Source organism: Pithys albifrons, chromosome 1, assembly GCF_047495875.1.
Source record: "Pithys albifrons albifrons isolate INPA30051 chromosome 1, PitAlb_v1, whole genome shotgun sequence".
Classification (NCBI taxonomy): domain Eukaryota; kingdom Metazoa; phylum Chordata; class Aves; order Passeriformes; family Thamnophilidae; genus Pithys; species Pithys albifrons.
In genome coordinates, this window is record NC_092458.1 from 9,618,863 (window position 1) to 9,636,299 (window position 17,437).

General features: G+C 38.7%; 1 protein-coding gene and 1 pseudogene across 3 annotated transcripts in view; one reads left to right on the top strand and one right to left on the bottom strand.

The window, feature by feature from the left end:
• The window catches only part of ACE2 (angiotensin converting enzyme 2), a 28,163-nt gene extending 22,589 nt beyond the window's left edge, over positions 1-5,574 (top strand). The window contains exons 16-19 of one of the 3 annotated variants that reach the window (XM_071569536.1): positions 27-143; positions 1,382-1,576; positions 2,199-2,324; positions 5,464-5,574. In XM_071569536.1, the coding sequence (XP_071425637.1) occupies positions 27-143; positions 1,382-1,576; positions 2,199-2,319 (433 nt within the window). In that variant the 3' untranslated portion in view covers positions 2,320-2,324; positions 5,464-5,574. Of the gene's footprint in view, positions 1-26; positions 144-1,381; positions 1,577-2,198; positions 3,049-5,463 lie in introns of those variants that run through there. The other 2 variants (XM_071569555.1, XM_071569546.1) reach the window with 2 other exon arrangements.
• An 803-nt stretch (positions 5,575-6,377) lies between these two features.
• Positions 6,378-13,398, bottom strand: LOC139668128 (cytoplasmic tyrosine-protein kinase BMX-like; annotated as a pseudogene).
• Between the last annotated feature and the right edge of the window lie 4,039 nt (positions 13,399-17,437).

Below are 17,437 nucleotides of genomic sequence, written 5' to 3' on the forward strand. Positions count from 1 at the left end.
ACCTTTCTCTTCTGTTTCTCCTTCAGGACTGCAGACATTCATGTGGGGGAACAGACAAAAAGGATCTCTTTCTATCTTACTGTCAGCATGCCAGGTAATATCAGTGATATTGTGCCCAAAGCCGACGTGGAAAATGCCATCAGGTGAGATTTTCCTCCCTGGGGAAGAAAAAAACCCAACAAAACAACCAGATGAAAGAGTGGAAGGAAATGCAGTGCTCAAGTCAGTTGAGGCAGAAGAGGTGACAAGGGAGGAAATTCTGCAGTTAAAATGGAAATAGTGAGATGAGAGAAACCAGGATAAGAACTGTTAACAGAAAGAAAACAGTCCATCTATCTGATGTGTATTGGACAACAGCCAATGTAAAATGCTTCAGGGGGTTTGTAAAACTGCCATAACACATCTCATTGCAGATTGCCAGAAAATATCATTGCTCAAACTTTAACAGGAACTATTTTATATTCTGAAATAGAGAATACAGTAACAATGTGTGCATGCACGTGTGTTTTCTTCCTCTCATTAGTAAAAATTCAGTGCTGGAATTATTGTTAGCAAGGACTCCAGAATAATGGCATACTAGAAAGACAGTCAGATGTATTTGATTATACAGAAGAGATCAGAGTAGGAGCTGAGTTCCCACTTACAGGTCAGTGAACAGCTCTTTTATAGCACAGTGTGACACCACTGTAAGTCATTGCTATAAAAATGGTAAGTGAAACTGAAACTCTGCAGATGATCATGGATAATGTACAGTGGAAAATGAAGAGGGCACAAATCTGAAAGTAGCAGCAACATGAGATGGGGTTGTGAAAGCAGTGAGAAAAGTTGGTGAACCAAGGGAGAAAATATGTCTGTGAAATGACTGATTAGCACTGAATAGCAGATGTGGAAATTCAGGGTAAAACAGGGCACAGAAGATACACCAAGGAAAGGGGTTTTAGGATAGTGAAAAACACAAGAATAACAACTGATGAAGACTGTAGGAGGGAAACAGGTAGAAAGATGTAAAACATGTCACATATCTAAGAAACTTTTGGATAGGCAAGAAACTTAGGGGAAAGAGAATGAAGAGCAAAATGCAAACAGAGAGGGAGATCACAAGATTGTTTACCTCATTTTGTTAAATGTTAAGACTGAGTTTAGGAGTCCATACAATGTCTGAGCCTGTCAGTTAAATTGCAACAGGTTAAGGGTTTAAGTCACTGTGGTTGTCACCCCTTCATGCCAGAAGCAATATGGACATAGCAATACCTCCTGTGCAGAGTTTCCAGCAGAACAGGTCAGGGGAAACAGGGCACACTGGAGATTTATAAAACAACTGAAAACTCTTTCTTTTCTCCACTAAATGTGTGAAACTCTTTGAATTTCCATTGAATGACAGGATGTCTCGTGGACGAATCAATGAGGCTTTCAGATTGGATGATAGCACGCTGGAGTTTGTGGGCATACTTCCAACCCTGGCCCCACCTTATGAACCACCAGTTACCATATGGTTAATTGTATTTGGGGTGGTCATTGGTCTGGTTGTCATTGGAGTGATTGCCTTGATCATCACTGGGCAAAGAGATCGCAGAAAGTGAGTAATATTTTTAAATACTATGGTCGTGACCATCAGGAGATGTCCCAATAATTGAATCACTGGGTTTCTTACAAATTAGGCCACCAAATCTAACTGAAGTAAGTTAAGGAATGAAAGATTACTATGCCTTTTCCATGGACAGTGATAGTTAAAGGTTCAGCTCCCTGCCTTTTGGTGCATGGCAGCTTTGGCAGCTCAGTGCAACTTCCCCATCATGAGTAGTTTAACCAAGGCAGCCACAGGGGAGGTGCAGGGTGGCTAGGGTTCTGCCAACCCCACTGCAAGGTGGAAGGGAGGTCCTGCTGGGAACACAGTGCCTTCTCCAACAGCAGAGTTGCCCACATTCAACAACACCTTCAGTTTTATGTAATCTCATTGGAGGCTGTCCAGTAATGTAGTTTTCCTTTTTCATTAACAGCAGTAAAGCTTGGTTGGTTTTCTATGTCTCTCCATTAGTGAAGTTTTTAAGAACATACTAGATTTGCTACAGTTCTTCCTTAAAACCAACACAATTCTGTTTATAGAAATATTCCCAGTTAAACACAGTATTATTTAGAGTAGGGGATTCTGGACTTGAAAAGAACAGGGACTTTTAATATAAAATGAATTTTCCTTACAGGAGAGCAAGACAAAGTAGGAGTGAAACAGGATCAAACTCTGAAGAGGTGAATCCTTATGGTGAAGAGGGAAAAAGCAACCTGGGCTTTGAGCCATCTGAAGACACACAGACATCATTTTAAAAGATGTGGGTACACTGAGGGTTTTTGGTTTCTTTCATTTCACTTTTAACAATAATGCTTAACAAAGGACCAAAACACTATGGGTTGTCATCAAACATAAACTCTTCTGGTTGGCCATTAATTTACTGGTTCATGGCCAATAGCAACTAAAACTGCTGTTTATGTGGTAACTAGAAAACATGGAAAAATTGAACATATATACGTCTTGTGGCTTTTCTCTGAATTATGTGCATAACATTGCACGCTATTTGTGCTGCTTTTCATAAGTGTGCTGCATCCAACTTCTCTTTGTTTCCGCTGTAAAGAGATAAAAAGCTTGGAAGTATACAGTTGTGTACATATCAAGACACACATAAAAATAACTCATATGCTTCTGAGAAACATCTTGATCTTTCCAAATGGAGACCTCAAAAGTGGATCTAATAGACAGTGAGGGAAAAAAAGCATCTGACCACCAGCAGAACCTTAGTGATGAAGAACACAATTTGATACAAAAGAACTGCAATTTTTGCACCTTCAAGAAATCTGTATCAATGTAAAATGGATACTAGATGAAAACTAACAAGCACTGGAACTTTATTAGGAAGTTGTAATGTAAGTTATTTTTCTGTTTGCTTGATAAGTGTAGAGACCAAATAGCTCATGATGCCTCAAACCACCCCCCCCCCCCAAAAAAAAAAAACCCTCCCCACATTAAAATATCTGTGTTATGTTGTCATTAAAAATGGAATAAACTTCCTTAACACTAAATGATCAAAGTTGTTTTGGTTTTTTTCCCTATTCCTTAGTCAGTGCCTCCACTATTAGAAATGCTGCATTGCAAATGCTGCATACAACAAATGCAATTGTGCTATTACATGCAAGGGGCAGTAAATTGAGGCTTGGGGTGTACTGGTTGCAGCTGAAAAATAAAATCTGTTCAAAAGGAAGATAGTGCAGCAGTGGAACAGGTTGCTTGTTCCATACTCTAGGAGAGTCTGTGGGATTGTTCAGAGATCAGGTAGACAAAGGTATGGCTGATGGAGCAGTGGGATAATCCCACTCTGAGAGAAGTTTGTTTAGATGACCTCCAGAGGACCATTTCAGCCAGGTTTTCTATGATTCTAAGTCTTGTAGGTCCCACACCATAGCTGTCACACCAGTGTGTTTTTTCTGTACACATCAGGGTCACTGAAAGTCAGAAGGTATTGGATCCAATAGAAAATATGAACCTGCATGAAAAATGTTCAGCAAATGCAGGGACTCCTAAATTGTAGGCCTCCAAAATTATCAGAATCTGCAGAAAATAGTCAAACGTATCTAAAAACATACAGCTGGGCTCTACAGGATCACAGAACATTATCATAATGCTCCACATTAATTTCCCATTTAAGACGCAAGACCCTTAAATGGAGCAGTTCAAAATGGTTGGCAGATGATACTGATTAACTGAAAACTAGACAAGAATGCAAAGGAATCAAAATACTTTTTCTTTTAAGTTGCCTACCTATGCCACATATTCCATTGCCTTAATAACCCCAAAGCTTAGTAATTTAGTTGAACTTTTGGAATAAATAATTCAACCATATGCAAACTTACTACTTACTGTGCAGTAACACAAAAAGGGAATGGCAAAGCTAGAAAAAATAAAATTATGTAATTAGTCATGCCAGCAACCTTCAGATCTGTTGTTAGGATTGAATTTTCCATCATGACAAAGCTTTCATTTCAATCAGATTAATTTTAAAAGCTGTATTATGAATCAAAAAACACCTTCAGAATTGTTAACACGTAAAGCCACAAAAAATATAGCAGGATGTTAGCGGAACATAAATAAAAAGACATCATTTATATGAAAAAAGTAAGAAGCATGCATTATTCCCACCCATAGCTCACACTCTCTGTGCTGGGGGAACCCTCCATCTCCTACTTTCTCTTCATCTGCACTCCTTCCTAACCCCTTTTCTGGCTGAGCAAGCCTTAGCCCAGCCTGGTCCTCAGGCAGCATCGTACAGTGCCCTACCTGTCCCTCCTGTGCAGCTTCACATGACCCCCAGGCCTGCATAGATACCCACAGTCATTTACATGACCTCAAATGCTGCTTTGCCTCAAACATACATGTAGCTCCCCATGTAGACAAGGATGTGCTCTTTGAGCCAAGTTCCAGTGCTGGGACCAGGCAATGCCAGCAAGCACAGGTGTGGGAGACTCTGAATGGCCAGAGACCATCATTTCTTTGTCCCCTTTCCTCATATGTCTGCATCCTGCATTTCTTTCTCCTTAGGTTCTGGTGAGCTCACACCGGAGCTGCAGAGGGGTCCCTGCTAGGGCTGGGTCAGTTCCTTCAGGGAAAGGGCAAGCAGACATCACTTGGACTCTTAAAGGCAACACACACTGAACTAGCTCAAATATAAGGAGAGAGAAAAGGATTTTTTTTTTCAGATCTTACTTTATTTTAAAACCTCTTTATATTATACATATTAGATAAGCATTTTACAACTGTCAGTGTCTAAGTTTAGATGCCTCTGTAATAGTTAAGTAGCTTCAGAGGTATTTGGTATCTCTAGACTTGCTGAAGTGAGCACTAATTTTGTAGTGCTATGCATATTTGAAAGTTAGGTGTTCTTATTTAAATGCTAACATCAGGAGCTGAATTTCAGCTCCTCAATAGTAAAATATTTGGCTAAGCAATTACATTAATGGCATTTCCAGTTATCTTCAACTTTTTGCCTTTCAAGTTTTACAGAGATCAGCAAATTTACCATTTAATATTGCAATGACTATAGAATCCTGCATTAAGCTTTATTTTTCTCTATTTTTACCTGTAGTGGGAAGCAATAACACTCTAGTAGATGTCTCATAAGTTGCTAAATTGCAAATATCCTTTATACATAGCTTAGAATGAATTCCAAATCAAATGTACACCCCGAGGGCCAAAACTAAAATCACTAATACTCATGAGAAACCAGATATAATATTTTTCCAGTAGTAATTTCTAAGTAATTGAAAGTGAGACTATATCTATTTATGTTACTGTCACTTGCAGCAGTTCTAACTTTGACTTCAGGTGTCAACTTCAAGTGATTATGAAGAAAAAACATATTTAGATGACTTACAATATTCAGAAAACTCAACAAGCATATATTTCTCTGTTTACCTTTCCAGTGAAGGCAAATAATGACAACTTGGAAGCACTGAAGAAGAGCACATAACTGGCATATATATCAGTGTCTGAGAAGTCTTTTGAAAAAATGCTAACAAAATGAATTAAATCTTTCCAAATTCTGTGACCCACATAGTGCTGCAAAAACTTTCTCCATATGCTTCTTGGTCAACTCCTTGATTAAATGAGAAGAACACAAATATATAGAATAATAGGAGTGGCTAATGTCAGGCTGCTTTCAGATTTAGCTTTCATACAGAAGGCAAGTGATATGGAACTAGTGTGGGTAGTCATCTGTTTCTGAATCTTCTTTTTCAAGCTCTGTTGCCTTCTCTCAATGCCTCACAAAATGGTAAGAGCTGATAAAAGTCAGGGCACTTTTCTGATAGCTAAATAAGGAAAGATGATTGGTATAGTTGTTTAATTTAAAAATAATTCAGAAACTGCAATTTGCATTGGTTTATCCTGATTTTAGTAGACAACGATGTCGCTATGAATTTCTGCATGCTAAAATAAAACTAAAGTTACAGGAGGTAAATAAAGTTAGTTTCTATATCTGTCTCATGTTGTGATAGTTTAATCTTCTTTGCTTTAACATGTCCTCAAATATAAGTCACTTCTTTCATTTACGGGACAATTGTATTAAAAAATCGAACAAAACATTATGGTCATTTCACAGTATTATCAATATTGTGCAAAACAGTTCTTTGTTCCTGGTGAGAAACAACTCATTGTCTACAGACAGGTGATTAAAAGTTAGATGAAGAGGAACAATAAATCATTTTTGGCACAAAAGATGCAGATCTTTCAAAATAAAATGAGCATGATTGGCATTTGACTTACAGCTCCTAGAAGACTCATGGACAGGATAACACATTCCTTCTCATTCTAAGGGCAGAGTTATTTTACACCTTGGCTATCTAAAAAGATTGAGGACTCCTCTCCATCTGCTGTAGAGGATCTCTCTATAGGAAGGCAGATACCTATTATTTTGCAATGGCTAAGAAAGAAAACACAAATGAGAATGGAGAGATACCAGTAATGGTCCTGTAATCATGGAAGAACTTTAGTTTAGCTGAGCACACAATTTTTAAATCATTAAAGTTTGGTGAAAATAATGTCATCCCGTATATTCTGTTGATGTTGAAGGGTATTATGATTAAGTAACATGGTTCTGGAAAGAGGGGAGCCAATATTCCTTTATGCCATTTCCTGTATTAAAAATTTCCTGAACTAAATGTGATATAGAATGTACTACATATAAGCAATGGGTTTTATAAAGGCTGCTTTTCACTATGAGAATCAGTTCAGCTATCAACAGGGACTCCAAGTGACTCCTATTGTTTTGTTTTCTCCAGTTTGTACGTGAAGATGTACATACCTCATGCCAGAAGTTGTCCATTATCCAGTAGATGGTGTTTGAAACCTTTTGTGCTCTCTAAAATCTGTATCCTTGAGAAACTGTCTCAATAACCTGCATACTATCTTAAAGCTCATAGGGTTTCTTTCCCAAAACGAACACCTCCTACATTAGGACATAAAATGAGTCAGGAAAATGCAAGATAAGTCTGTTTTCATGGAACAAGATACACACGCAACATACAACTGATCAGACTCAGAGAACATTGTCCAAGGAAAAGGAGGGAGATAATTGACAAGTGTGATTCTGTATGTAAACATAAAACAAATCCTACTGCAGAAGAAGGTTATAAAGTTATCTATAAAATATATTTAATGTGGACAATGAATTTTTTACAGAATACATGCAAGCATCCTCTTATATATGTATATGGATGTACACAGAGGGAAAAAATCTACTGATTTTCCAAATGCTTCATTGTGTCAGCGATGCATACCTTTACAAACTGGATTAAATTGAAGTAATAGAAATGTTGGATAATACCATAATCACCAATTCATAATTATAGTTTTGCAAGAAACAATTTTGGTTGCAACTTAATATATGAGAGAATCATGCCCACCCTAAAGTAAAAAAATAATTCTGAAATATTCTTTTCTGACATATAACACTTGCTGCAATTTTATTTTTTTTAAGAAATTTATGAGATCTTTGACTTCCCTCCAGCTTGAAAACTGGAGCATTGCAGTGTCACAGTAAGACCTGAATCCCAGCTTTCCTTGATGAGAATACTAAAAAATCAAGATTCTTTGTTCTCTTACATCTGCATTTGGGATATGAATACATCAATTCAGTTTTTTAGCTCTTTAAAGACTGATTGGTTAATAACAACCAAAAAAGAACTCACAGATCCCACTCTCCCCTTGCTTCCACTCTATCAATGTATAGTGTTAAAATGAGAAAAAGATCTCCTAAGGAAAAATAACATTTCTCATTGAAGTTAATACCAACATTCAAGTTAATGACAGTAAAGCCTGGGGCCAGGATTTAATTGATAAACACAAAAAGAAAACGTATCACCAGAAAATCCAACTTCTGATTTAATTGTATATATTATAAAAAACTTGTAAAGGGCATGAACAAGCTGTTTCTCAGCAAGAGTTGTTAATACTGGGAGACTAGCTGAGGTTAAAGATAAGAAACAACCCAGCTTTTGGAAACATTTTTATCTGCTTTATTCACCGTTGTTCAATGTCAAGAACAGTGGGTTGCCAATCTTTCATCAACTTGACAGCTGCCAAAGTTTCCCTACTGGAGGAGCCGACCCAGATAAGTGGAATTCAAGAGACTCACAAAAGGTTCCCTTTCCTTTGACACCTTTTGCAGACTTTCAGAAACACTGAACAGACTGCAGGGATTTGTAAATCATAGCTTGAAACCGCTGAAGTGAAGTTCAAATGTTTGAAATTCCAGGGTAGAAAGTGATCTGCAAACAGATACACTTTTTGCTGAGATACAGAGTCCCAGCTCTCAAAGTCTCTCTTCCACAGCTGGTTTGTGCACAAAATCCACTCTGACCTCCGGGGCAAACAGAAAAGCACTTTTGACCTGGGCAGCACTGATTTATGTTCTAGGTACACCAAAGATTCCACTTCATCTCCACTGCAAAAGTTTACTCTACCATATTAAACACATATGCAACAAATGGGTAGTGGGCAAAGTTTCTATACGTCTAAAAGAAAAATGTTAGGGCTAAAAAAACCAAATAGGATAAGGACTTGTTTGAATACAAATATTAAACAAGAACACAAGCTGTAACTGCTTTTCACAATCCTTCAATGTGTTAAATGTCTAGAATTTCTGCTTAATAAGCTGATGAAATTCAAATGTAGTGGCATATATACATATAAATTCATATGTTGAATTCTATACATTGCAAAGGTCCATACATCTGACTTGTTGCTCAGCTTGGTGGAATGAAAAACTGCTGGTGCTGATCACTTCACTGAAAACTTGGTTCCTAGACAACTTACACACAGGTCATTCAGAACACACCTACAAGTCAAGAACCAAACTTGAGTGTGACTGTTTGCAGTGAAATACTATTTACTGCTTCTTCCTTGTACATCACAAAGTTCCTAAGGAAAGCCTAGGCCAAAAGATACCTTGCCAAATGAGACATACAGGCATTAGCTATGACCTAGAACAGATCATTGCTACTGACTTACTAAAGAAATAATGCAGAATCATAGAAACATCAGTTGTCAGGCCACCTAACCCAGCCTCCTACTCAGATAGGGTTACTCCCAACATCAGAGCAGGTCAGCCATGGCTTGTAATGCTAAGTCTTAAAAGCCTCCAGAGATCACCATCTTGTAGTCTCCCTGACTATCATGTTTCACTGCTCCACCACCCTTCTGGGGAAACAACTTCTCTCACTATAGAGGTTGAAGTTCTCAAGCTACAGCCCAGGGCTAATGTCTGCTATTATATCACCTGGCACAGATAAGACTTGATAGGCTTCATTAGCTTTATAACTGTAAGCAGCTATGGGCAGCTTTCAGATCCCCTCTAATCTTCCTTTTCACTAGGCTGAGCAGGTTACTCTCTCAGCCTCTTCTCAGAGGGCATGCTCTATAGGCTGCTCATCTTCAAATTCTCTGAATTGAAGCAGCTATTAATCAACCTATCTGATTAAGATATTTGGTCCCCAAATAGGTGAAAATCTGAATACAAAGTAAATTTTGAGATTTCTTTACAAACATGAGTGAAATCTCTTGGCTGTGATTTGCCTTTTAAGCCTTAACTTTTTGAGACAGCAGAGTGACTCTATTCTTATTCCATAATGACTTCAAGTCATTAATGAAAAGGAGGCAAAAAGAGCTGTATCACACCCTTTGGCTTAACTTTCCTAACAGTCAGCTGATCAATGCCTTTAAAGTATCATCAGAGCTTCACTAGGCTCCCAATTAGAATCATAGAATCGATTGGGTTGGAAAAGACCTTCGAGATCATTGAGTCCAACCCTTGGTCCAACTCTAGTTCATTTACTAGATCATGGCACTCAGCACCACGTCCAATCTGCGTTTAAAAATCTCTAGGGATGGTGAATCCACCCCCTCTCCGGGCAGCCCATTCCAATGCCTGATTACTCTCTCTGGAAAGAATTTTTTTCTGATATCCAACTTAAATTTCCCCTGGCAGAGCTTGAGCCCGTGCCCCCTCGTCCTATTGCTGAGTGCCTGGGAGAAGAGACCAGCCCCCACCTGGCTAGAACTTCCCTTCAGGTAGTTATAGACAGTGATGAGGTCACCTCTGAGCCTCCTCTTCTCCAGGCTAAACAACCCCAGCTCCCTCAGCCTCTCCCCATAGGGCTTGTGCTCCAATCCCTTCACCAGCCTTGTTGCTCTTCTCTGGACCCGCTCCAGCACCTCAATATCCTTTCTGAACTGAGGGGCCCAGAACTGAACACAGTACTCAAGGTGTGGCCTCACCAACGCAGAGTACAGGGGAAGGATCACTTCCCTGGTCCTGCTGGCCATGCTATTTTTGATACAGGACAGGATCCCATTGGCCTTCTTGACCACCTGGGCACACTGTTGGCTCATGTTGAGCTTCCTGTCAATTAGTACCCCAAGGTCCCTTTCACTTACCTAGCCATCCTAAAGTCGGATACTTTCATAGTAAGTTTCATGTCAACCAAACAGCTCCCAGCAGCCTTTAGTAGAGAAATGAGAAGAGATGAATAGAAAGAACATAAAGAGGAGCAAATAATATCAGGTTTTCAGTGTTTGCTAATATTTTCTGTCCTCTACCATTTCAGTGAATAATGACATCTTTGATTTACACAATTAATTTTGAAACTGTGAGTCACTCGCACTTTTTTGCTATTGATTGGAAAGCATTTTGCACATGTAGCTTTACAAATAAGGACTTGTACGGATGAGAAAACAGAGGTGAGAAACCCACATTTACCTAGAAAAACAGCAACAGAGCCAGAAGCTAAACCCTGTATTTCAAATGGCTTCCTACTCTGGGCCCTTTTCAACAGTGTCAGAATTTCGCAGGGCATTAAAGAGTGAAAAACATTGATTGGATCATTTGCAATGCACCACAAACAGGGTGGAGCAATGAAATGTGATTGAAACAGCTTGATTTATGAGAAGTTCAATAGAAACCTAGTTCTGCAAATGTTCACTTGAGAACATTTATCTAAGGCTGTATTCTCTGCATGCATGCTCATTAACGTCTGTGATACTGTTTGCATCTGCAGTTTTCAATCTGAAATCAAGCTTGAGTTTTATTTCTGTTTTCCCATGGTTTCCCATGTTCTCAGGAAACTGACTTTAGACTTAGAACTTGAATTCTGCTACTTAAGTTGCTGGATATTCCTGATTTTTGAATCAGATTTGTGAAAATTAGTGAAGTATGGATTTAATAACTTTGTTTACAAATAAAGAGTTCTTTGAAAGCATCAAGAAGACAATTAAAATGCTAATTGCAGTCCTATGGAAAATGACACAAGTCCATAATATAGAGTCAAAAATCTTCCAACATATTTTTGTCTAGAGTTAGAAGACAAAATATTGCTACTGACTCTGAAGCATAATGCACCAGAAATTTGGCTAGGCTCACTACTAACAGGTAGTGTTAATATAATAATATATAATAAAATACCAGATCATTTCTCCAAAGAATGGCAGCATTCTTGAAAGGTAAGGTTTGCATATACTTTAGGTGCATGTCCTTGAAAGGACTGATCCCCTAATCAAAACCAGCTTTAAATACTCGCTTGCAAACTGGCAGATTACAGTACTTAAAAAAGTTGGGCAGTTGCAGACTTCCACGTTCTGTTCCTGCTTGCAGTGTACTACCTTCCAACTTATCCTAGTAGTGTTCACACTTCTTTTATTATAGAATAAATAGTTCACAACTAGATAAATACCTAACTCATTATAAACAATCTAAGTGACCCAAATCTTTGGTATTGCCTCTCTTTCTCCTGAAGGACTGTAGCATCATTGGACAGAACCCTTTACTTCAGTGGGTAAATTTTCCAGCTGGATGTCTGTGCTGTGAAGTGGCACATTAATCCTTGAGCCCAGAGCCCATAAATGCAGGCAGCACAGTATGCAGTGCTGTAGACCTGTCGGCTTCTCTCTGAAGCAGAATACATTAGAATGTAGAATAGTCTGATTTGGAAGGAAACCACAAGGATCATGCTGGGCAGTGCTGTTTACATGTGACTTTAGTGCTGCCAGAGCTACCTTGTACTGAGTCAGCTGTGTGCCTGTTCAGCAGACCACAATACTTTTTGGGCTGAGTGCCAACAGAGTCAGTGCAGCTGGGGCTGATACTGTTGGGTAGAACTGGCTGTGTTAGGTCATGCCTCTGCCTTCCCAGTTCCACTTCTCCTGTGGGATAGATTACCAAATGTCTGTGTATGAATTTACAGCTCTCCAGATATACCATAGCATCACAAACATCATAACATATTTAGAGAAAGCTAAGGGGTAGGAAGAGTCCCTTCCCATGACTCCTTAATTAGCTGACCCAAAAGCCGTTAGGCATGTATTCAGTCACTCAATAGAGGGGATGTAATTTTAAGCATACACCATGCAGTCTAAAGTGCTGGAGATGAGTAAGTATCCTAAAATAATAATAATAAAAAAGAATAAATAGAGTCTGTTGTTCATATTGGTAAGTTTTGTTCTTCAACTCTCAATACATTTTACAAAAAGAAGTTATTGAAACTGGATACAGTCTGAACTCAGACTTCAAATACTCCATTTCAAGAAGGACTGAATGTCCTTATTACTTTGAAACCTGGTATTGATGGCTATCAAAAGAAGACTCAATATTGACAAAATGACAGTGTTATAGTAAAAATCTTAAATAGGAATCAGCAGCACAAAAGTGTGGCCTTAATAATGGGGAAAAACCAGATCTGCGTTGGTGTGGGGGATCCTAGACCCTGAGTTTTCTAGTAAAACCATGTTGCCAAATTTTCACATTCAGAATCCAGATCCTATCAACTAGTTAACTATCAGGAATGCAGTGCCTTGCTTCAGGATACAAAATATCCAAAATATTCTTGAATCCATATGCTTTAATTATCATCTCGTGGAACTTCACTGGAAAGTCTATCACTCACTGGAAAGTCTATCATCTCTAACTCTTTGGAGTCAGAGACTGATACTTCAAGTCCCATGTTTTTGTTTCTAATGTTTTCCAGTCATTCATCTCTCTCCCATTCCTATCTCTGGGATTGCAGGAACAGCTCTTTTTAACTGCTTCTGTATCAATGCTAATGGAGCGTAGTTTTAAGTGGCATATGTGAAACTTCTGTAGTTGTGGAAGAGATGTCAGTTGAAAACTATCAATGTCTGACAGTTCTTTTGGCAATACTTCAAATAGCCTTTGTGGCTCCTATTTAGCCTGTGCCTAATGGTCTCACTGTTACTTAGTGCTATTTTATAAGAAGAGTACTCTTTCCTGTGTGTTCTACATGTTACTGATTAATGTTTGGAGAGATCATTATTTCCAAATAATTAAGCAATGCCATGGCTTACATCATGGCCTGAGCTTGTGGAAGTTCATATTTTGAAATTGCTCCCTCTTCAATCCTCTTTATGGCCACATCATATGTTTTCTTTCACTTTCCCTGATGCACCACTCCAAACTGAGCATTCTCTAGCTCTCTCAATAGGAAAATTTCTTCTCATTTCAACTCCCAGATTCCTTGTGGGGAAAAAAATCCTTTAGTAAAAAAATCAACAAACAATTGACAAATGCAGGTGTGGTATCCCTCCCATGCAATGCTGTTTTCTCTGGAGGGTTACAGCACTGGAGCAACATGCCTGTCTCTCAGCTTTATGTTGGAGTTATGGAAACACCCTTTAAGTGTTATTTGCTGCTAAGATATAGATATGCTACTTATATATAGATTTGACCAAGATTTATGCATCAAATCATGATGTATTTTCATATAGGAGATTGAAGAACAAATATTACTGTGCCAGGTAATGTGTCAAAAGGAAGGAAAGGCTGTGGCTCAGGTTGGCTGGGGAAGAAAGGGCTTGCAGAGTTGACATAAGACATGACACAAAATGCCTTATAAACGGCACAACATAAAGTTGATACAAAATGCCTTTGTGTTCACCTAGCCTTAGATGTAGTCTAAATGCACTTGAGGAAGGGATACACTATTTCATTGAACCATAAAATCTGAGTGCCACACTGAACAAGAGGAAACTATGGAAGGAACTGTTGACTGAAGGACCAGTTTCCCAAATTCTCCCATTGCCTCCTGCATGAAGAAGCAGAAATGGCCATCAAACAAAGATTCTGTAACCTCCTGCAAGACTAAAAGGGTGATTGTCCTCTGGTTATTCCTTTCTTAGTGGCCAAGACACCAGTTTCAAAATGGAAAGTTATCTTCACACCATTTCCTGATGAAGTTGTGGTTGAGACTTTACTTACTTTTGTAGACACTGCATGCAGGAACCTTGTCCCTACACTTATAAAGAAAATCTGTTAAAGGTCACAATATATACATTATTCTCCTGAAATAAAAGAAAATACAGGTAAATAAATCCCTTTCTATCCCTACCATATTACAACCATCCAGGTACTAATAGATAGTCAATATTCAATATTCAGCAGCTGCTGCATCATGACATCAGATTGAAAATCGTCTGTGCTTGAGGGCTAGTTCTGCAGAGGTGTTGCAAGAAGAGGTAGTACAATACCAAAACACATTGTGCAGCAAAGGTAAGCAACTATCTTGATTATGAATATGTTAGATCAAGTTCCACACAAACTTTCTCAAAAGATGTCTCAATACTTGGGGTGTTCAGTATTGGAAGAGATTCACCATAATGCTGAGAAGACCAGATGCCTAAACCAAAACCAATCAAGTAGAAAAAGTATATGGGATTACCAGCAAAGTTGTGCTGATTGTAATATATAAGTTTGGGAATTGATTCAAAACAGTATTTTCTCTTGGGGTTTTTGCACACGTTATATTTGACTGTTCCCTTTTTACTTATTAAAAACATCACAAAATGCAGTATATGTCAAGACCTTGCAAAGTGCCTTCCAGCCCACGTGTTAATAGATTAGTTAGCATGAACTGCAACACTTTGGCTGGCCAAAAAGCAAAATATGTAGTAAATGTCACCAGGAAAATTGTTACATTTGCCTCAGCCTGCTTTTCCCTCCTTAGCACCAGCTGGCTATGCAGTACCGGCTCTTAACCCATTAGAAACTTCTGTGAAGTACTTTAAATGCAGTCTGATGGGTAGTACTTGTCTCCCAATAGTTACTTTTAGAACAAAAGGCTTCCATATTCTGCCTTGCAATGGTTCTTCATCCAATTTAGAACACATTCCCTTTCTCTTCGCCTTCCCATTCCTGCTCCTATTCCCATTTCCATTCTCTTCCTTTGCTCTCACACTTGAGACTCTGCTCTTCCCCTTGATTATGTGCCTGTTACATGGCATTGTTTAGTTGACAAAATTCTGGACATCTGTTCCCCCATTCAGGGAGCCAACATCATGTATGAATTCAAAGAACCAACATGCCCTGAATGTGCCCAAGGTTCACTTTTAACACAATGTGGAGATTTTGTGGTTGACCGGTCACAGCAAGCCATAACATGCTCATAGAAATGGTACACTTTCTTGGAATGTTCACCCAGGAAACTTCCTGAATACAGACTCAATATACATTCCTCTTTTGGGATGCATTCAGCTAGACTTCAAACTATGGAAGCACCTCCTTTTCCCCAGCTGAATAAAAATAATTAAAAAGAATGAATAATTTATAAGAAGAAACAAGACTGGGATTAATTTCAGTGAACTTTAGCCTTTTGCACTGTAATGTCCAGAAAAGAGGAGACATGACTCATCTGAACATTTTTTAGGACTTCATTAGGATAAGATGAATTATGCATGAGAAATATTTCGTTCCACCATAAAGAGAGTCCAGGTAACTGGTTGTTGTATCCCAGTAAAAATATTTAAAATTAGGTGAATTCTACTCCAGCCCAGACATGAAGCAAGTAATTTGAAATTTTGTTTTGGTGCACAGATACAGATTTATAGCTGGGGAGACTGAGAGTTGTTAACCCTCTCTCCTTCCTCATGTCTGCTCCAGAGACTGTATGTGCTGCAAAACCCAAACACTGACACACACATCCTGTCTGAAAAAGAGTTCTACCCACCACACTCAGTTACTTTACATGAATAATTAGACTGAGGTATTTTTTATTTCTAAAGTATTTCTGAATGACTAAACAAGTAAAAATATTTTCACTGCACTCTATTATATTTTAGATTTTTGTGGTACTCCAGTTCTAACTTTTACTATCCACTTTTACTTCTGTTAGTAGTTTACCATACTGGGATGGAAATTCTGGTTTTCACAGTTCATTAAACAGCTACATCTCCATATTCCAGGTAGAAAAGGAGACATCTAGAAGTTCATTGCTATGAAATTTGAAGGAAATTTCATGTCCTCTAAGTTAACTGGAGTCAGGATCATCCAGCACCTTTGGGGACTGAAACATAACCACCTTTCTCCCACATTTGGCCACATCTGATTCATTCCTGAACCTATGGTGCAGGTCTAAGGCTCTCAAAAGATCATGTTCTATCAATGTTTTTAGTGGCTGGCTACCAATAACACAGAGTGTGAGAAAGTAGCAAGCCACAAGAGGGAAACATGTTTCCACAGCACATCCAGGAGGAAAGAACGTGTGAGTCTCTCTGTCCTCCAGAAAGGTATATGGACAAGTATTTCTGCAATCACCTGCTTGTACACCTGACCATGGTGCTATCCATCCTTGCTCCTTAGTCAGCTACATCCAGTCAATACTCAGTGAGCATAGCACTGAGTTTGCTCAGGGTTGTGTTCTTGTCTGGGTGAGCTGCTCTTACTCCGCATTTTTGATTATTGTAAAACCATCACAGAGGATTCCTCTACAGCAACCTGCAGAAAAAGCCACAGTGGAGAAAACAAGACAAGACTAGGTAAAAGCGAAAAACAGAGGTTTGAGGGGAAATGCACTCAGTGTAGCTTTGTTCCAAGCCTATTTTAGAGGTGAATAATCTGTTCATTTATGTAAAAGAGGCATTTTTTGAAATCTGTTTTCCCATACCAAGTTAGCACAAGAATTTCTAGGACTTTTTAATACTACAGCTGTTTGAAGAGCATCAGCATCCTCTAGCTACACTGTTCAGCAAAGACAACAGACACAGAAACATCTCTGTGATTGTTCATATACAAACAATAAATGATATATATGTAGGACCTTCAGAGGGAGCATCTACTCAGACAGAAGATATTATCAGCATACCAACTGTAAAGAGAAATATTTGGCTTGTTATTCACAGGCTAGTTTCTGAATATATTCAAAACTGCTTTTTAAAGTCAGAGTAGACTTGGAACTTGTCTCTGCATATGTGATTATAGGCCATGAGATAGCAGAGAAACCACTAATTCCCATCTGCTTCCTCTCATCCAGTGGCTCTCCTTGCCCCAAAGTATCTGGGCCCACTTTGAAACACTGACTTTTTACAGTAACTCCTCAGAGGAGGATCCCACTGTTCTAA